This window comes from Sinohyriopsis cumingii, chromosome 3, assembly GCF_028554795.1.
Source record: "Sinohyriopsis cumingii isolate HCF-2022 chromosome 3, ASM2855479v2, whole genome shotgun sequence".
In the NCBI taxonomy this organism is placed as follows: domain Eukaryota; kingdom Metazoa; phylum Mollusca; class Bivalvia; order Unionida; family Unionidae; genus Sinohyriopsis; species Sinohyriopsis cumingii.
In genome coordinates, this window is record NC_142963.1 from 23,143,432 (window position 1) to 23,165,804 (window position 22,373).

At 34.9% G+C, this 22,373-nt stretch overlaps 1 protein-coding gene across 2 annotated transcripts in view; it reads right to left on the minus strand.

The window, feature by feature from the left end:
- Positions 1 to 18,678, minus strand: part of LOC149802535 (chromosome transmission fidelity protein 18 homolog) — a 121,933-nt gene extending 103,255 nt beyond the window's left edge. For both annotated transcript variants that reach the window (XM_089951778.1, XM_089951777.1), the window contains exons 1-2: positions 18,522 to 18,678; positions 612 to 899 (exon numbers count right to left, since the gene is read on the minus strand). In XM_089951778.1, the coding sequence (XP_089807904.1) occupies positions 612 to 899; positions 18,522 to 18,582 (349 nt within the window). In that variant the 5' untranslated portion in view covers positions 18,583 to 18,678. The remainder of the gene's footprint in view (positions 1 to 611; positions 900 to 18,521) is intronic.
- Between the last annotated feature and the right edge of the window lie 3,695 nt (positions 18,679 to 22,373).

Sequence of the window (22,373 nt, forward strand, 5' to 3'; positions counted from 1 at the left end):
TAAAAAAAGTTTCCAATACTCTGGAACTCTGCTCTGGAATAGTATTCCAGCTGAGATTAGAAATGCCCACTCTATTTCCTTCTTCCAAACCCAATATATCCAGTGGCTTCAGAGATGCAGCTTAAATAAATAAATTCCTTTGTATGAGGGCCTCAAGGTAGATTAGTTTTTAGCTAAATGTGTTATCCTCTTTAAATAAGGTCATTATTATTATTATTATTATAGATAACTTCCTACATGACCTTCAACCAGTTTCTATAAAGCAGAGTCTAAAATACTCTGACCTGAAGGCTGGCAGTGCAAGGAGATGTAACTTACACTTTCCTATTAATTAGAGTTGAAATGATTAACCTGTGCCACATATTTATATGTATAGCAACGACATGACACAATAAATAACAATACACATTTATAGAATGAAGAAGCCATTGAAGATTAAAATGTAATTTTTATAAGGTAGATCTCTTTTCTTGATACATCAGTGAATCATCAAGCCCCTACTGTTCATTCCAAGTAAAGTTTGCACCAAAATGCAATTCCCCCACCCCCTGGTTGAACCAGGCTGCTCGACTTTAAAAGAGAAATATAGATCATAATGTTAAATGTAATACCTGTTTCAGGTAGAAGTTCATCTTCCACAAACTCCATTTCACTATCCTCCAAGGCAATAGCAAACTCTTCATCTCTTGCACGTTTCTTATCTCGTCTCTTTCCAAAAACAGATGTCCCTGTGATGCCAGCATCACTTTTTCTATCATGGGTAGAACCATTTAGGCGCTCCTGTGGGCTTTTTAGAGGAACTAAACCCTCAAGCTCATCATCTTTATCTGTCTCTGACTTATGGTTTGGTGTGGTAAAATTTAAGGACCTCTTGGGCTTTAAAATAATTTCTTCTGGAGCTAAAAAATATTAAAAAAATAACAAATGAACGTTTCTTTGTAATATGCAATATGATGCAAGAACTGAACAGGCACCTGCTACATGATACAGTCTAATCAATATCATTCTGCTGGTCCCTCTTTCGCAATAGCTGTTTTAAAATATCTGCTGCTGTATTAAAAATGTAAAATATATTATTTCTCAAAGAGCCTAAAAATGGCTAAAATAGATTCCTTTTATATAAGCTTCAAAAATTGTGCATCCTTCCTTCCTCTATTTTTTCATAAACGGAAAGTACCTATGAATTCAATATACCTTTGAAATGTCAAATTGTGGCAATGGTTAATATTTGGCAAGAAATTAGCATTACCCTACAGAATCGACTACAGGTACCCTTGATTGGTCATGTGCTACTGCAGTGCTTTCAACAGCTTCCAATAAGTGGCCCTTACGGTCTTCTTTGGTGGAGATTATGGGGCCCATAGGGCCTCCCTAGGTCAAGTTTATGGGACCCACTGAATTTTCAAGAGGTCCTTTTTATTATTTATTTGTTTATTACTTCCTTATTATATCATCACAACTCCATTCCTTTAAACTACTGCAGTAAATTTATTAATGAAGTTATATCGATATTATTTTATGGATATTATATTAACATTTTACAGTGGTCACCTGGTCTCAACAGAAATTCAAATTTTTCTCTTGGAGATTTCCTATATAAACATTGTATATAGAATGGTCATCTGTTTTCTGTGGTCAGCAGCCAGGTGTTTCCTAAACAAAAATGATGGCTTCCCACCAATTAAAGTGACCACTGAAGTATACCAACAGTGACCACTACATATAAGCACATTTTTTGTTCAGGAGGAAGTCATTGCTACAATGAAGGCATATTATGTGAATTAATTCGTAAACGTTTCTTATCTTGGTTGTTCTCGCCATACTCCAGTCATTTTCAGTGGAACCAGTGATGCATCCAGACATTTGCTTCAGAGAGGTAGGTGGACAGTAAGGGTACTTCTTACCAAAAGGGTAATTTTTACTGATAAGGAGCATTAACCGACAGTCACGATGTCAGAACAATATTTGTAATATAACAATAAAAATGAGCAAATTTAGCGTATATTTTCTTCTTAAATTACATGTATCATTAAACAAGCTGTTTGTAAGGACAATAAAATTAATCAATGAAACAATGGACAGATATTTACTTTATTTAAATACAGATAAAAAGAGCAAGTTGACAACTTCCATTCTGTACAGTGAACTGATTATTTTTATTCTTTAATGATAACATGTCAGCAATATAAATTTATCCAACAATTGTAAAGCAAGAATATTTAATCTAGTTCTAAGTAAATTCCTACCACCACCAAAAGACATGATGTCCTAATAAAAAATGTCCATACTGCAATGTAAATTGTCATATTGGACCAAACAAGTACAACCAATAATATAAATGCCCCATTCTTCCCCCGCTTCTTTTTAAAAACAAAAGTTTTCCTGAAAATGTTCCAGAAACTTATGAAATTCCCATCTTAAAAGGGTGTATTTACCATTAAAATGTTCTTGTGAAAATGTGTTTTTTAAAATTTCTCAATGTTTTGCATTCTGTTCATTTTTCTTGTAGCTTTGGCATGTATGGTAGTACAACTAGTATACTGTGGCTGAAACGGCATCCTGTGATAGGTAAAACTTGCCTGAAAATAAAGTGTCAACCCTGATACATTCCTGTGTATAATGCACACCGTTCCAACCAACTACTTGTTACAAGTATTATCGGGGGGGGGGGGGGGGGGGGGGCGACTTACTATTTATTCTGAAAATTATACAAACAAGATCAGTACAAGCACCTGAAGATCAAAAAAAAAAAAAAAAAAAAAAAATTACAAAGTTTTCAAAAGTTGAATTATTGTCTACAAAATCTGATGTATGCCTTGAAAAGTCACCTTTGTTTTTATCCTGTCAGGCTGCTTATTTTGAGGGCAATTAAAACCCTACTTGACTGCTATCTTTGTTACAAGACCAATGTTAATTGCATATCAATGTTAACATTTATTCCCAAGATTTTCAAAAGACGGAGTTTTAGAAAAATTATGATAGAATGGAGAATTTTAATGCATGACATGTGAATGTTTGTCAATCTGATTAAGTAATCACATCCCATAATGCTTGCCCCACGAGGCAAAAGCTTCAATTAATAAGCCGTACAAAATTACTTGGTCAACACACTAACATTTGGAAATAGTATCTTTTACCTTTGACCTTTACATCCAGAAGACCTATGACCCAGTAGTATGCAATTCCACTGGTTAGCTGAACAGGTGGGAAGTTGTTGAAAATGTGATATTTGTTTCTGTTGGCAACCTTCAGCTATCTGAACATGGCAATGAATCAAACCAATTGTAAATTATTTATGTATACTACATTGACCAGCAGGATACAGACTAAACAACAACCCTATTGGAGAGAGAGAGGTAGCATTTTCCCCAAGACATTGAAATATTATTACTGTAAAATTATGAGTCAAGATTAAATTGTTTTAAAATCATGTTTTATAGGTACTCAACCAAAAAAGTTGCAGGGGTAAAATACCTGTCATGATTTTTCTCTGTACTTTCTTCTTTTTTCATCTTTCCTTAGCAACGGATATATGCGACAGTAAAGATTTTAAAAGAAATCAAATGCATAGTTAGTTATATGCAAAAATTTAAAATCTTACCAATAGTAATACTGTTGATTAATTAGCGACTATAGGTGATTTAAGTTACTGATGGTAGGATCAGCGTATTAACCAGTTATGAACTTTTCAAAAGTTAAATTATTGTACCTTTTAACATGAATGCTATAACCAGAGTTATGTATATTGAATTTGTATTATTTGCTGGCCTTTCTTAATGATTATCTGTTATATACATTTGTATTTTGTACTAACCTTGTCCAAAATCAAGTACCCCGTGTACCTGACTAGGGACATTGATTTTGGAAACAACATAATACATATGCAATATTTCTAATATTAGGATCATTATCAATGGAGGTAAACATGTTTATTTTAATCTTAATATGAGGCTAGGACACTGGAATTTCCCATAAAAAAACTGATGTACCAGATGTTTGCCATGTTCTTGATTATAATTTTAGTAACTGACATTATCTTGTTGACAACTTATAATGTTATAGAAATGAACTTTTGACCCTAATCCTGGTTCTATTTTTTTTGTCTTAACCTTTTATATAATGTTGTTTACTTGAGAATTTACTCATTCTTGCCTTAACATCTTAAAGCAGAATCAGTCTTATTGACATGTTAAGCTGTTTTTCATTTGGGTGGAATCATTTCTTTAAATTATTATTCACTGGAAATATAAAGTGCTCATCAATAATATTTTTGGACAGAAACATTAATCTGAAATTATGCTGAATTCTGACAAGAACGTTTCTGGATTATGTTATTGTGATACATCAAAGCACTTAGTACACCATCACACTTCAGGCCATTGGCACATTACCACATTCAAGACTACAGGCATATCAACACATTCAATATTGGAATTTAATTAGAATACCACTGGAATTCAGTTTGAACTTCATACATTTGGACTTGTGATAAAACGTTTATGACTATTTGGGATTTAATTCATGATACTGAATTTTTCACTTTGTATTCTAGGGAAATAAATTATTGTTTGAATTTTACAAAACTTGTGGGTTTTAGATCTTTTTTGTTACTTAGTTTAAAACCTTAGAGTTGTAACACCAGTCAGTAGCATACTATAGTACCTTTCAAATATGAAGCAGTAATACAGTACCAGTTTCCCATTTCACTTTTGGCTGTAATTTGGACAAATGTTGACGTAAGCGAGAAACAAAAAGAGGCATTTTGCAAAAAGGTTCAGGTTGGAAAAACAGACCTGGCGCTATATAAAGAATGAATAGGTGCAAGAAAACAAATATGTGATTTCAACAAAACAGATACCTTTCCAATTTTGTTGCTTAAAAAAATACAAAAACACTAAATTAAAGTCATGAACAGTTTGTATAAAAAAAAGAAAAAAGGACACAATTTTTGAAGATATTTATTCCAAGAACAACATGGAAATCATGTGATATCAATAAAAATATCATGGACATGTAAGCTGCGAGATTTGGGTAGTCACAAGACTATTAATGCAAATGTTGAGTAGGATGACATATGCATGAAGCAAATTGCAAATAACATAAATTGCAAATAACATAAAGCAATTTCCCTACCAATGAAAGTTACCTTAAATGTTTCTCATTTATCTCCAAACCCGTTTTCAAGAAACAATGCAAATTATGCAAATTTTGCAATAAACAATGTCCAATGAAAATAATGTGTCTACTGCAATAGAAAATGAGATTTTCATGGCAAATGTTATCACTGTGGAAGCACAAACATGGTATGATGGAACATGATGTCCATAATAAAACATAATATCATGCAATGCAGAAGCTTAAAATGATTAATTTTAAAATATCAAATATTTACAAATGTTATGAACCTATATACACAAACACGCACACACAAATCCAGCTATTCTCTTAAGAAGTAACACAGACATCTGAAAAAACACATTCTCTCTTAATATTCAGATTTTCAGCATTGTGACTCTGCCACATTTTCACTATTTACAATCATCGGCTGATACTGATTTCTACGCATGCATCAGCAATTCAAAATGTAGTGGGGGGGGCAAAACTAATTTTAATTATGCAATACTTATCTGTCACTATTGCTTAGCTTAGCTAATCTATTTTCATGCCGAAAATATATTGTCTGTATGATGTGAATACATCCTCTCAGAGTGGAAAAAAAGCCAATATGACCCTCTAACCTTTTGCACACCACTCTGTTGCAGGTCATGCGCAGAAGGTAGATGTACCGTTCAGCAACAAAAAAAAAATAATATAACCGTTCTGCTCATGCACGAGCCAAATAGCCAAAGAAAAACAATGTTTCTAACACAAATAGGCATTAGGTTATTGGAAAATCACCTGGAAGTTGATGTATTAGGATGTATTCAGAAATAGCTTTCAAAATGCGTTTCCTAGTCGAATTTCAGACGAAAATGACAAAAACCTCCAGGGGGTTAATGTGTTTATAGCAGCAATTACTTATCCTGTCGCTGTTGCTTAGCTGAATTTGTCAGTAAGGTGGGTAGGCTGATGTCAAACTGATCAAAAACAGAGAAATTAAATGAACTCACCATAGAAAAAGAGGTCCACTTCTATAGAATGTTTGTGTCTCTCTGAGTAACATACTGTGCCATAACAATGGGACCCAGAGAAAAAATGTCTGCTATCTGTTGTGCTAATGACTGGAGGTAAAAGTAGGAAAAGGTATTATGGGAGTGCCAAAAAGCTGCTTTCATAATATCCTCTAGAGAGGAATGATTAAAGTAGGCCCATGAGGTAGCAACCTCATGGGCTTTAAGTTTCATAAAGGTTAGGTCTCGATAGACTCGTTTGATTGTCATGACAATCCACCAGGATATAGTGGCAGTTGAAATGTCTACAGAGCCCTTAATAGGGAGAAAGAGATATTTCCTACAATTTCTTTTCACTCTGGAGACATTAAGATAGAAGTGAACAGCATGCACAGGGCATAAATGTCTATCTTGAATATCCCCTGTGCATATTTTACTGAGACTAGAAATCGCTATGGAATGAGAGACAGGTCTCTGAAGCTCAAAAAACTTCATTAGACTGGCAAGGTGTGGATCTGAACTGATGCCTGTGACCTGTGAGAATTTAAGTGTATTCAGCAATGGACATTACAGAAGGACTGATAGGATCAACATGTTTCCTACTGCACCAATCACAAAAGATTCTCCACCCGGCATCATAAACTTTGATGGTAGAAGCTCTCCTGGTTTGAATGATGCAACTGGAGGAGTGATCGTTTGAGATGAGCCAGGTATTAAGGTGGAGAATGTCTGGGTTGTTGTGGATACGGGATCCCTGGTGTTGTGACAGGAGGTCTGTCCTGTGTGGTAGAGACCTGGGTCAAGCTATCAAGAGGTCCAGGAGAACCATGGTCGTTGGGGCCACAATGGGGCAGATCTGAGCAGTGGAAGATCGGAACTTGTGGCAGCAGTCGGAAAGGTGGGAAGGCATATATGAATAGGTGATCCCACAGGAAGCTGAATGCTTTCTGACAGGAGACACGTAAAAGTGAAGTTTGTTGTTGAGCTTGTTTGCACATAGGTCCACCAGAGGTCTTCTCCAAAGGGAAAATAGGGACTCTGTTACTGAGTGGTGAAGAGACCATTTTGTGAGGATGGCTTAGTCTGCTTTCATTTTTAGGTTGTTGACGTGGAGAGACAATTCAGCTTGAGTCCAGGAACCGTAAAGAATAATGTCCTCCAACTTTAAATGGGCCCCTCAGCCCGAATCTGACACACCTGCGAACAGATAGGAATGGGATTTAGGTGCATCCATGGGAACCCCAATCAGGAATCTGTCTGGATTCATCCAAAGTAAATGGTGGTGAAAAACTGATCCTAGAGGGATCAGAGTTGAAACAGAATCTCTGAGGTTTCCACCTTGCCAGAACGAGGAACTGGAGAGGACACATATTGTTACAAGTAACCAGGTTTTCTGTTCCATGGCATCAATTGTTTTGATGGGAAAGCATGTCCAAGATCCTGAAAAAATACCGACTTTGGCCACATCAGCGTCCAAAAGAGGAGGCTTAACAGGTCACTTTGGGGAATGTACCCAGTAGCTTGAAGAAGAGATAAGAGGTCTCAATGCAGAGAGAGGAACAGACCACCCTCTATGTTGTCGAGCAATATTTTGGCCTTATGAAAACCTCCCTGATACTTCCTCAATCATAGATGAATGTGGGACAATAGGTCTGGTTGAGGTGGTACCCCAGAGATTTTTTTCCAAACTGGAAAGGATCTTTTTGAACTGTGTGCTGGATGGTTTAGGGCACAAGTCGGGTGGGTGGAGTGGGGTTAACCTCATTTACTGCCTCATCAAAGGACCAGACCTTCTCTTCTTCCTCATCCACCTGAGATGAGAAAGTGGGCCTGAGAAAAGGTGTCATTGCCACAGTTTCTGCCTCAAACTCATTATCAATGAGGATGGAGAAAGCATTGTCATCTTCACAGTCAATGATACTCTGAGTTGGAGAGTGGCTGGACATCACTATGTCCATTGATGGAGGGGGCATAGGAGTCCTATGTGTCACAGTCCCTGGTTGATCAGGAGGTGTGGAGGGGAGACGAGTACGTCTACCTACACCTGTAGCCGTCCGAAAGGAAACAACTACATGAGGTAATGGTGGGACACAAGCCACAGCATCCCTTTGATTGGTATGGCAAGGTCCAGTAGTCCATGGGGGCAAGGTCCCTGAGGTGGAAGGCCCCACATCCCATAAGGGTTCATAGGTATAATTAGGTAGGGGGGATACCAAAATGGTCCCCATCCCTAGCCTCAATCCTGTGTATGGATTGTAAATCCTGCACAGGGTGGGATGGTGGAGGGGGAAGCACAGTCCTGGCTATGGCCCTGTCCCTGTCCTGTGAGGTCGATGAGTGACAGATGGAGAAGACCTCATCTTCATCATGGGTGTGATGTGTTGTCTCCCATACGGAAGGGGCCAACACGTTGCCAGAGGAACAATATGTATTGCGGTGCTCAACCTCCCTGACTGGAGGTAGCAATCCAATAATGTAGTGCTCAACCTCCCTAAACAGAGGTTGCAACCAACTGTCATGGTGCTCAACCTCCTTCAAGGGAGGGAGCAACCTGCTATTGCAGTGCTCTACCTCCCCAAAAGGAAGGAGCAACCCACTACCTGAAGTGTGAACGCTGTTAGGGACACAAGAACTTTCTGTCATCTCTCTACCAGAGGAAGTTGAATGGCCTTGCGAACATCAATACTCTCCTTCTGGAGGGGCTTAAACAGATGCTGTTTAAATGTTTGTCCTAAATTGTGATATCTGGAAGAAAAGCCATAAAAACCGGATGAAGAAGAGGGAATGTTCTTCTGTCTTTTATAGGTATGCCCGGAATCAACTAGATTCCAGAAACTAGAAACCCCAAAACCAAACAACACAAATATTAACATGCTTTCAGAATATATACTGATGTACATCCTGATATTAATATTAAGCAAAACAAACTTTGATTTAAACGATTTTGATATAAATATGAACTTTTTATCAATTCACGTAGTGACGTCACTTGGTCATACTATATTTGCTGGTCTATAAGTTAAAACTATTTGACCAGGATTCATCTTGTACTCCAAATCAACACGTATGGATTAGAGTTTGTCATTCAAATCGCCGTATCGTATGTCAAATAAAATTTTAGTAAGTAAAAAAAATCTTTTTCAAAATAAGAAATATGTGTTAAAATAAAATATATTTTGGGGAAGAGATCGTGTATGAAAAAATATATAAGTTTAAAACCCAACATTGAGGAAGATTTTAAAATATATACATCATCAACAGTATTAAACTCACATGCATCTGATGGAATTGTGCTAAATCAGCATGCACTAGTAATAGTGTTGTTTAAATCTGATTATTTGTTGATTAGAATAGACAGAAATGTATTCCATCGCCTTTTTCTTTTTGCACCTCATAATCAAAATAAAACATGCTCCGATATGAGAAAAAATTCAACCCTATTACATGATCTCTTGTACCATACTGCTCGTTTAGCTGAAACTTCTATCAGAGACAAAACAGTAATAAACTGTAAATGGAAACTATAAAAATATATACAGACCTGGCAACATTGAAAATAATCAAAATCAGGATTTTGCCCCCAAATTACCATTAATAATCAGGAGGCAGAGTATAAAATCAGGAGGTACAAGAGTAAGGTGTATATATCATGATAAAGATGTCTACTTTTGTTATTTCAGTCCATTGTATGTTGCAGATTTGCATTTCTGCAAAAGTCCATCATTTATTTGTCCTTGGGTGTCAAATTTGCTAACAAGAATAGATTCCAGGGTTGAGGGTTGATGCTGACAGGCTGGCTCTTTGGCTAGTTCTGTTTTTTCTGACCAGTAAGAAGGCTCTCTCAGCATTGCTGTTGCTATGCAGTATTGAAAGTATTGATAGCATTAATCTTCCAAGGGTTGGAAACAACAGATGACCAGATCCATCCTTTTTTTCCCTGGAGGCAACCCACTAAAGGATGACTTACTTACTCATGCAAGCATTGCTAATGTTTCTAAGCAATCTGTAGTATTGTTTAAAGACCTAGCTATTTTCTCCAACCGAATGGAAGGAATCAACACTGATGATCTGCAAAGAGTTTCAGCTTTACCAAATCTACAATTCAAAGAGCCAATTTTCAGTAACAGAATGCATGATAGGTCCCACGAGTCGATGGACGAATGAAAGCAAACTTCTTGCTAAGAAATGTATCCATTATGATGCTGAGATTTGCTGATGGGGTTGGATAAAGAAAACCACACTGTGAGACAATTTCCTTGCATTGGCGGATGAAAACTGGAAATCAAGCCGGCTATGGTAAAGTACTAAGAAACATACCAGACACACAAAAAACATAAACAGGGAAACGGAAAATGATGTTTTTCTAAAAAAAATACAGATGTTTCTTCAAGGAGTTGATAAATTGGGATTATTTCTTACAAATCAGGAAATCGGGAGCGATGTCCAAAAATTGGGATTCTCCTGATTTTTTCAGTAGGGTTGGCAGGTCTGTATATACCATACTACTTTAGTTTCAAAGATATATAATTAAAATATTCACAATATTTATATCCAGCAGACCATATTTAAGTTAACTCCCATGAATGACCATTTAACATGCTGTGTTATTTTCTTTGCAAGTACAACAGTCTTTCCATTCCCAACAAAATAAGATTATCGTTTATAAGCAAGTTCATATACACTTCATGTAGTTAAGCAGCATTTGGTCCGATTTTGCTCATGCTAGATGTTACTTTGAATTGCTCTGATACTTCTATCAGCAAGAACAAAAGGTGTCACTGGTTGAGAAACTTACAAAATACGCACCCTATTCACAATACCCTATGGGTAGCCTCATTTCCGTATTGACAGTCTCACTGATTTGATCAAGTCTGCTGAATCTTGCCCTCAAACATGTCAGCTGGAATGACCTGACCAAGCTGTAGCATACTTAATTAGATTTCATAAAATTGCTGGGTACCTACAAATAACATGCAAGTGACAAGGCATTAAATGTCTTCTTTAGCTGGTAATAAGAATGGCAAAAAATATACTCAGTTTTACACCTTGAAATTCCTCAAAATGTACTTTCTTCATGCTGCAAATCTGAATTATATGGGCTATGTCATGGGTTCTCAAACTTGATTACACATTTCAAAATTGTACTGTAATTTCGACTATATTCCATTACACATTTCAAAATTGTACTGTAATTTCGACTATATTCCAAGTGCAATTACATCCTTCTTACTGCAGTAAAAATGAAATAAACCTTATATTCGATAGCATCTTTTTGACAATTGCAATTGAAAGACTTCATATTTTCCCACATTATGATTTCAAACATTCAATGATAGAACAGAAACACACTTGCAGATGTCAACACACTGCTACGTCGCCCCTGAAATCCGATGTACTTCATGTAGAATTGGCACAGGCAAATCCAGTCCATAATCACAAAATTTCGCAGAAATGACAAAAATACCAAAATCTATTCATTCCAGATTAAATGGAAAAGTTGTTGCAATGAGCATTCTTTCACAATATGACTCCAAATTTCAATTTTAAGTACACCAAAATACCATTTTCTTTCGAAAGTTATGTCTAGGACGCAACTAAGTTAAAATTTATCTGAGTGGAGTTATGTGCGCATTAATAAAGTTGTTGCGTAATAATGAATCTGTGCTTGTGTATTTAGTTTGGAATACGGCATACATTCAGTTACTTTGTTTAGTGTAGTGTATTTTTGTTTACATAATTAAGCCATAGGTAGAATAGAAAATGAGCATATAATGAAAAGGTTACTGCATTTATATGGGAAAATATGAACTCGTTTTTTCTGATGGATATACTGCACTCCCAAGGTCATGCAGTATTTCCATCTGAAACACTCATTCATACTTTCCCATACAAATGCAGTAACCTATAACTGTTAATGGAATATCATATTGCCCGTCTATGAGAAAGATCACAGTTGTCAGGTAATTGACCAATGCAGATTACAACTGTACTGAAACCTCTCTCCCTATCTTTCTCTTCAAAGCAAAGCCATCGGAAAAGCATGTTAGAGCCAGTGATCAATCTCTTAGTTTCTGTTATTCTGGAATAGCATATAGTGATACCATTAATATTCATGACACCATAATAGTAAAAACAACGAAGACAATGTATTGATCTGACCTCATTTTACACTGAACATCAACTTGTATATGATGAAGGACAGAAAATTTACACAAGTAGCAAATCTGATTTGTACTCGACATCAACTTATTAGCTAGTAAATTAGGTACTTAACTGTGCTCAAATGGACAGATATGATAAAAGGCAAATCAGTCGGAACATAAAATATATGATAGTATATTCAAGAATAAACAAACGGGACAAGTTGATAATACATATGATCAGTTACAGGGAACTCGACAATACTTCAAACAAGGTACATCAATTAGAAAACCTCCTCATGAAAATTGGTGCTTCATTACATTTGCTACTAAAAGTAGTCTCTACTACTGGTTATCACTATGCAAAGTGACTAATGACGTTATGGTACTTTACTCTTGTACTACCATACACTGACAAGCAGCTGTACTTCTCTAAATACTACATCAATTACTTGAAAATATTAAATAATATTGACAAATAAGAAATTTTAATATTAGTAGTTTTAATGTGGAGATAGAATAAGCTTTGAAACATCACTTGATCAATATCTGTGTAATGTAAAGAATTATTCACCTGTAATATTGGCACCATGCAAGGCTATGTATTAAACCCTATTCTGTTCAATCTACCTATAAATGATTTAGTATCAGACCTTCCACAAAACTGTCATAATGGTATCTTTATTACACAAGAAATATCTTACATTACTGCACTGTTGTTGCAATTATTTTATTATAACTAAATTCTAAAGTGGCAATTGTTGTGTACTAAATTGTGATTTCAGATCAACATATATATATATGTACAAGAACATTGTAATGACTATGCACTATTAGTTTTAAGAGTAAGACATGATTTCAACTTGTGTATGACTTGTCATTATGTTATTTCATGCATAAATGATAGGGCAGCACTAAAAATAGCATAAGTACCCAAAGTCATTTTTTTAAAATATTAAAACCGAGTGTTCTCGAACAATTCTATAATACCATATGTAGAAAATATGCAAATTTCAGTTTGAAATAACCATCATGAGGTCAACATTTTGCAAAAAAAGACCAATATTAAAATGGCAGATGATGTATCTGTCTAAATGCACGTCGTGAATTGATTTGAAAAGATATAAAGATGAAGTTTGAAAGCTGCAAACAAAAATTATGCATAAAACATTACACTGTAAAAGCAACATATAATTTCAAAATGTCTATGACTCCAGAATATAGTATTTCAAACAAACATGATCAGGGTGGGGGATGGCATTTGACAAAAAGGCAAAGAAAGGCGTCAAAAGTAACTGGAACATAGGAAAAGTCTATTTATTCTTATTTCTGAATGATCGCTCCGGTGGTCTAATGGTTAGAGCATCTGCCTCCAATGTGGGAGGTCATGGGTTCGATCCCCGGTCGCATCATACCAAAGACTTACAAAAAATGGTACTAACAGCCGACTCGCTTGGCACTCGGTATTAAGAGATTAGTGTTAGGACTGGTCAGCCTGGTGTCAGGATAATGTGACAGGGTGGGACATCATTCTACATGTCTGCGGCATGATGCCTCAGTGCTAGACATCACTATAAACTGCCACACTGCAGACATCGTAGCGATATGACTGAATTTTTTTTAACGCTACGTTAAAAATCCAATTCACACACACATTATTTCTGAATGTTCACCCAACATTTCCATATAACCATATCTAAGAAATATGCAAACTTCAGCTTGAAATAATACTTGGTCAAGATTCTGCAAAAAGATCAAAATTAAACATGGTGGACAGTGATTATGTTTGATTGCTTCCTTTGAATTTGTCTGAAATGATATCATGAAGATGAGTTCATTTTTCAATTCAGCATATCTGAATTATGCAAAAAACATTTCATGTTTTAATTATTCTAAAATTCTTAAAAATTCATCACCTGTTGCTAGGCCTATAGTCTGAATATACCTCCCCATTTATTTGTACCCTGCTACCAATTTAAAAAACGAAAAGCACAAATGAGATAAAAGAGATGCACAGAACTTGGTTCATTAATTAATTTATAATTTCAAACCTGATTATGACAAGGTCGCCCTAACACCGTTATCGTCTGCATGTTTCATACGAAATAGAAGTTTTCAGTGTAAAAATGACCTTGCTCAGTGGTCTTTGCCAGTTCCTGGACAAGTCCATTTTTCAGCAATAGGGTGGATGCACAACTACACATGTATGTACATAGAAGATAACTACATCTCTCCCCCAATAACTCATGCACAAAGGGGTTCACAAACATAGACAGCACTATATGCAAGGTGCGAGTTACCGAGGGACCTTCAAAAATTGAACAAAATCGCTCTGACATCGAGAAACCTGTTGTGGGGGGGGGGAGCGGCATTAGGAACTGGGCTATTTATTGACTAAATCCTCATTTTACAATCACGTCGACAATAACTTTTAATAACGCACTTTTTCTAATGAAGTTGTTTGTCATTCTGTTTAAATAACATTTATTTTCAAAATGTCCAACATATAAAAGATCATTCCAACTGGTTTCAACAACCATCATGTGTATGCAAAAAAATCTGTGTATTATGTCACTGCTTTTTGTTTTCTTCATGAGCCTGGTTCCCGTATTGGTGTTTAATATTATCCTGCCAAATCGTGAGTCCACAGAGAAGGGAACTAGTCTAACTGTTGACACACCACCAAACAAGATTCCTTTCTTTCAAAACCAAGCGACATTTATTTCATGAGGCACTCGTCTACGTTGAAAGTCAATTTCTGTATTGTTCAATTAGTATAATATTGATGTCGTGATTTCATTGGAAGTAATAATGAAACTTCTTATCATCCTTGAGGATATCTCTAAGTGCCAGTTCAGAAATTCTCTGAAAATCGCTTGCCCACTATGGTCCATATCTGTGAAATCAAGTTCTTTATTTTGCAAAGTATTCATTTTGCTTGACTGCCTTGTTATCTTTGATCACAGCTATGAAAGAGTCGGTTAATTTAAGGTAGTTTATGTTACATATACAATAACATTTATAAGTGTTCGATTGATCAAATTAAGTGAGTTCACCTGACATACGATACATCAATATCAGAGCCTTTACCAAAGTTACTGAATCTTTCATAATTGTGATTCTAATCATGAAAACGTCGTAAGTACTGAATGAAATCCGCGACCTCCATTCTGGAGAGTGGAGATTACGACCCAGTTACTTTAAATAGCAGATATCGACCAGATCATTAACAGTGACCACGTGATCTGACATAATTGTCATTCGCAGAAATAAATGTAGTATCTAATAGGGGGTTTTCCCCGAAGGTGGCGCAACAAAAACCAGCTTAAAATGGATGATGTTTACATCAGGCGTAAAAAGGCGCTTCCATGCGAATGGAGTAGAAGTGCCAAAAGGCGCTTCCATGCGAATGGAGTAGAGGCATCCAAGGACGCTTGCATGAGGTAAAGGGTTAAAGTACTGCCTCCACTCGGCATACATGATATTTTCATTGATCGAAATTTCTTTACATATCGTTAATTGCGGTGTACTGTGAATGTCGTTTGGAAAGAAAATATAAAGAATTGTATGACCTATTTTTAAATTTGATATTTCATAGTGTTGATTAAAATTTCCAGGTACTATCTACCATTTTCAACAATAAAACAAGCGATACATCAAAGTTTCGGTTACCAATTTTGATCGCAATTTTCTTCAAGTTCAACAAATACGGATCAATTTTTGGGGTATTTTCTGATTTAAAAAATGGGATCCACGCCTGACCCTGCTTTATAAGCGGGTTTGCAAGTTATCGAGGGAGTGGTATACTACATCACCTGCTTCCAATACTCATAATGTTGAGTCAAGCATAGAATGACAACTACAAATGTGCCCATCATGTGGATTTAACAAGCAGTGTAATTTCTATGTACATCTGTACAAAGGGATATAACTCCCAACTTTCAACATGATTTATGGAATTATCTGACAGTTACCAAGTAGGATGAACTATGTCACTGTTGTCTGAGAAAAACAAATTTGCCCACAGTGTATGCAATCTGATGCCCTATTAGCATGGAAATTCCATTAGGCATAAAACGTGCATTCTGGTCACAGTCAGGTTAGAAATTATAAATCAATGAATGAAGTTCAGTGTATTTTTTTAATCACATTGAAGATTTTTATCATTGTAATTGGTAGAGGGGGTACAAACTAACAGGGATTAATGTATAAACTATAATATAAAGGAGAAGGGATGATGCATGTCTTAAAACTCTTACTTAAATAACTGAAAGGAATGACAATAACTTAATAAATGAAAACAAAAATCTATATTAAACTGATTTTATCAGATTCTTTAATTGCATGATAAACAGGGTCCTATGTCATAACTGGTCAAGCCATGAATCTGATGTAATTTTGTCACAACAATTTATTTCCCCTTCAGATTATTGCTTTTTTCAACATCATGCAAGTCTTTTATATTATGACAGAGTCCTATGTCAGAACGGGGTCATGTGGGTAATCTGAGGTAATTTTGTCACTATTATTTTTTCCCTTCAGATTATTGTTTTGTCAACATTAAACTCATATTGAGAACTTATTCTACCTTGTTTAAATCTGCACGGTGCAAAGTATGTTTTCATTTGTAAAAGTCTGCATGGTCCAAAGTATGTTTTCATTTGTAAAACATTTCAATAATCATTGGCTATCCCTAATGCAAATATGACTGGAAGTAGCGTTGCTTAAATTTTATAATATTATTCTTTAATGAAATGAATAAAAAGATATCCTGCCTATTGGAACTATAAGCAATGTTTTGTTTCGTTCAAGAAACATATCCGCCAACTGAACCTACTTAAACATACTTTGGTATACCTGAACTACTGTTGCATTGCAACAAATTAAAATGTATGTCAACGGAAAGACAGCACAGTAAGTATATTAATTACACATAAATTAGTGGAAGACTTTTGATATAGGCTGTCAAGTGTGCGAGATATTCCTGTAACTTTGTCTATTCATTCTGATGTTAACCGACATTGGAACACACAATATTTCAAGCTACCACATTTTTCCACACTACCACTTGACATGGCTCTGATCACGCCCAGTTAATATGCAAGAACAATGTGCTGAATGGAATACTACCTTCACATTGGCCAACTGAAAATAAGTTATAACTAAATACAGGACGTCATTTTCTTTTAACCAATGAGGATAGTATTCCATTCAGCGGTATCTCACGGCCATGTCGAGCAGCTGCATGGGAAAATGATTTGACATTCTTAAAGGTATGATATTAAGTCAAACTTCTGATAGGGATACACAGTATAATGCCTGAGCTAAATATCAGTACCAAGTTTATTAAGCTACACAATGCATAGCTTGAAATATCGCCGTTTATTCTTAAATAGGTCGCACAAGCAAGGAGACAAGTGTCCTCCCTTGTAGTTATTATATAGTACATGTATGATCAGAGCACAACTCCCCACCGCTCTGTATCCTACACTGGCTATCCATTCAATCCAGAATCAAACACACAAAATTTGTTCTCTGTGCTACGTTTCACTGTCGGACTCTAGTCCAACATACCTAGCCGACCTCACCCATGTCTACACACCAGCAAGATAATTATGCTCCTCTTCTGACAATCATATACTCATTATTTCCACTATGAAAACAAAGTCATATGGACAGCGTTCTTTTGCATACCAGGGCCCAGCAACGTGGAATGAATTGCCCACTGAACTTAGACACAAAGACACAGTGATCTCATTCAAGAGTGCTCTCAAAACTCATTTATTTCGACTTCTAGAACTAACTTAAAGACCTAATAATGTTTCCTACCTTAAATATTCTCAGCATGTTATTTTATGTCTTCTAATTTCATTGGTGTTTGTTTTTGTAATCATATCATTATGTTTTTTATCTATAGGTGTTGTCTAATATTGTAAAGCGCTTAGAGCTTCTAAAGATTAGGCGCTATACAAAGTCCTCATTATTATTATTATTTTTATTATGACAGGTCAATTGTAAACAACGATACGAGCCCCTGTGCTTTTCGACAGGCAATTAACTGACCACAATACATCCAAATATCAAAACTGCGGCAGGAGATTTAGTCCTACAATGTAAGACCTCGACTCTGATATGTATGTCTTGGCGTCAAAAACAATAATGTCAGGGTCGAGGTTTTACATTGTAGCCTGTAGGACTAGTGGGGAAATAAGAGGAAACTAACTGCAGTAGCCAGTACCCTACACGTAACTTCACTGATCAGTTTCCTTACGTTCAAAATCTCCCAGTGCATCTATTTCGTCTGCATACTGTAATTCAAATTCGTCATCCATGATTCCAGTTAGGAGATAAATTAGACATAGCAATCGAGTCTATGGAATAATGCAAAAATGTCTTTAAAAATTATACAACATCGCATTTCCCGCGTTAAATCCTGTCAAGGGAATTTACTCTTAGAAAGACCGGTACGGAAAAGACCCGGGTTAAAAAGGCCGGTAACGGGTCAGAAAGGACCTGGACGTAAAAGACCCGGGTTAAAAAGGACTGTTTAAAAGATTGATTAAGAAGAAGTAATGATAATAATAAGAAGAAGAAGAGAAAGAAGGAACTGCCCGGATTACACCGATTATAGTACCGATATCAGGAAAGAATCGCGATCGCATTGTACTTTTCACACTTCCTTTACTTGTTTTCTATCTTAGATTTATTTAATATGTTAGGAAACTTTGATAATCACAGTTAAGACACGAATACAAGTCTCTACAGTTACAACTCTTTCCCATGACTCCTGTCTCAACAGAGCTTGATGTGTCATACGATTTTAACAGTTTTTTTAGCGATTACTGAGACACTCCTGACTGAACTATACCCAGGCGATTATCTGAAACTTCAGGTGTATGTGCCTCTTTCTTCTCTTCACTCATAACATTTTATTCATCAGCATTTATACTTTTTTCTATTATATATATCTTTTAGTGAACTTTCCTTATTCTACATTGTCTGATATTTTCAATATCTTCAACATGACTAATTTATGTATTTTTTCAAAAATTACTGTGACTTTATCTAAAGCTTTTGAAGCTACTGGCCGTGGATTATGCACTTATATAATGAAATCATTGCCATTTTGTTTAACAAAGAGACAATGTATGAATGTACAATATTCACATATCTTACATTATAGTTTTGGACCCACAATGGAGAGATGCTCAATTGCTTTTGTTTAATATTCTTACAAATGTTCAGTTGTGCCATCATTTCTGTAACAGTTGTCGATACAATATTGCAGTAAATTTAAATCAAAATTTGGCTCTATATGTTGTATTAAATCAAAAGTTTGAACTTTGTGTCACACGTACTGTTCCATAATTGAACTTTTCTTTAAGCATGTGTTTATGATAGTGTATGTGATTGTTTTCTTTTTTAAATGTCCAATAGAATCATCTGTTCTTATGAGACTTTCTGATAGACACATATTTGATCTCGACTTGTAACACCGTGTTTCAACATTATTTTCTACCCAGCTTTTTACGTGTTGTGATCTACACTAGGAAAACAAAGGCTTTGAAATTATGAATTCAATTTAACAGCCACTGTGTGCAATTTTGCTGTGTTGTAAGATTTTTGTTGAAATGTGAATATCTATGTATGCATGTTTTATAGTTTGGTGATTATTTGTTGCTGCTGTTGTAGAATTATTTACTATATTTTGCTGTTTAATTTATCTGACAGCCATTATGTGCAATATTGTTGTAGTATTTCTTATTAGATTGATTTTAATATTCATGTATTAGCAATAATTATTGTTATTATTAACAAATTTTTTAATCTGAAATGGCATTAGTGTTTGTTTGTCTTTTGTTGCTTATACTAGCTAGACATGATATCCTTTCTTATTTCTGTCTTACTATCCCACCATAATATTTTGTTGTTATTTAAAAAAAAATAATAACTTCTTGATTCTCTTTCACTTTTGAATTGACTTTCATTGCAACCACAACGCAATCATGGTGCCTACAAGACACAGATTATAGCAAATGTCTATTTAAAGTATACATTATAATCCAAAAAAATAAAATACGTATACATATGTATTAATGATATTGAATGTATGTAAAACAAGAAGAGTCAATAGTCTTCGCAAAAGAAAATATTCATCCATCATTAATGAAATCATCATTACTTAATTAAGACATTACCATGACAAAGTTGGCATGCACAAACCACATATGGGTGCCATTATCTCGTATTCAGTCTTGATATGTTATAAGAAAGATATTACTGATTCGCTTTACTTCCAATGTTTTTTTATACAATTATTATTTGCCTTCTTTTAACTTTCTCACTTTCAGTAAATTGCATTATTTTCTTCTTTGTTTATTTTACATAGAAAAAATAGTAACGTGTCGCAATTAATTTCATGATCAGTCAGGTAAGATTGTGACATAATGCACAATGATTCTCTACTGCACATTATTTATAGATAATTGCACAGTAAAACAAGGATTTTATATTTAAGTATTAGTTACTTTCAGTAGAAATGATACTAGTAATTGGTAATTGATAAATAAAAGGGCCTTTTTGGGTCGTGCCTTTTTGGGCCAGGTATTTTAAGCATTAGTCCGTTTTTGGGGTGGGCCTTTTTGGTACCGGTCCATTTTGACCCTGATCCCTGATTCATGATGCCAATACAGAAATAAAATCCCAATACCCTGTATATGGCTAATCACTTATAAGTTAATTGACATAAGCAGGATAAATCACTGTAAAACTCAGACTATATCCTTTTACAAAATCAATGAAAACTGTTGATTTTAACTAGTGTTGATACTGACGATAGCTGGATTCAGACCAAATTACAGGTTGATTTGGACCAAATGCTAGACTGATTCAGACTGTGAGAAATATTCTAAGAAAAACAATGAAACATACATATAATATTTATTTAAGTTTTCACAAAAATAGTAAGAGAATTTAAAGGTTGATGTTCCACTAAATAAATTTGCATAGGATATTTCATCGGAAATATCTAGATGAAATTAGAATAAAATAGATATGAGCAATTATAATTACAATTTCTTTTTTCAAAACATCAAGTTATTTTTAAATTTATTTCGTTGAAACACATTTTGAAATTTTTCATAAATCAGGCCTGTATGGCTGACTTACAGCACTATCAATCAATGTATATAAATTGACCCATTATTTTACTGACTTTTCATGAAAATCATGTTTTCTTTATATTGTATTTACCAGATTAATATTCTGAAAAGTCATTGATGAGTAATACAATATAAAAACATACTTTGCTGTTATCATTAAATTTTTTATCTTGCAAGTAAAATCTCTAACCAGCAAACCAATTTATATTATGTTCATTCTAGTTACCTTTGAAAATATAGCAACTAATAATGAACATAAATATTAAATTTAAAACTAATATTAAATCCATTAAAGCTTGATTTCTTAATAGAGATTTGATTATATTACCACATATATTATATAATAACATTTCCATTTAACCAAATATAAGAAAGTTATTTAGAATTAGTATTATATAGTGCTCTAGGATGGTATTAAATTCAATAGGTTAAAAAATGACAACAAAAGTGCTTTAATTACAGTGGCATTGAAGAAACGAGTTTGGAACATTGGTGGCCAGGTAATCTTTCTTTTATTGTTTGCGATAAAACTAATTATATCCAGTGGCTTCAGAGATGCATCTAAAATAAATTCCTTTGTGTGAGGGCCTCAAGGTAGGTTAGTTCTTAGCTAATTGTGTTACCATCTTTAAATAAAGTCATTATTATTATTATTATTACTATAAATAAAGTCATTATTATTATTATTATTACTATTATTACTATTATTGGAGTATTGATCAAGCAAATCAAAAAGATAGTGATAATATCATTTTGAATGATAGTGGCATTAGCGACATAGGCTTTACAAACTGATTGTAAGATGATCTCACTATTATTATTTGCGTGGGGCCCCGAGTGGCCGAGTGGTCTAAAGCACTCTCCGTTACGGATCACTGCCATCTCACCTCTGTCTGTGTGGGTTCAAGTCTAGGATTCGGCCAGTGTGGGTATGTGAGAAAGCTTGCCAGTAGCTTCTCGTG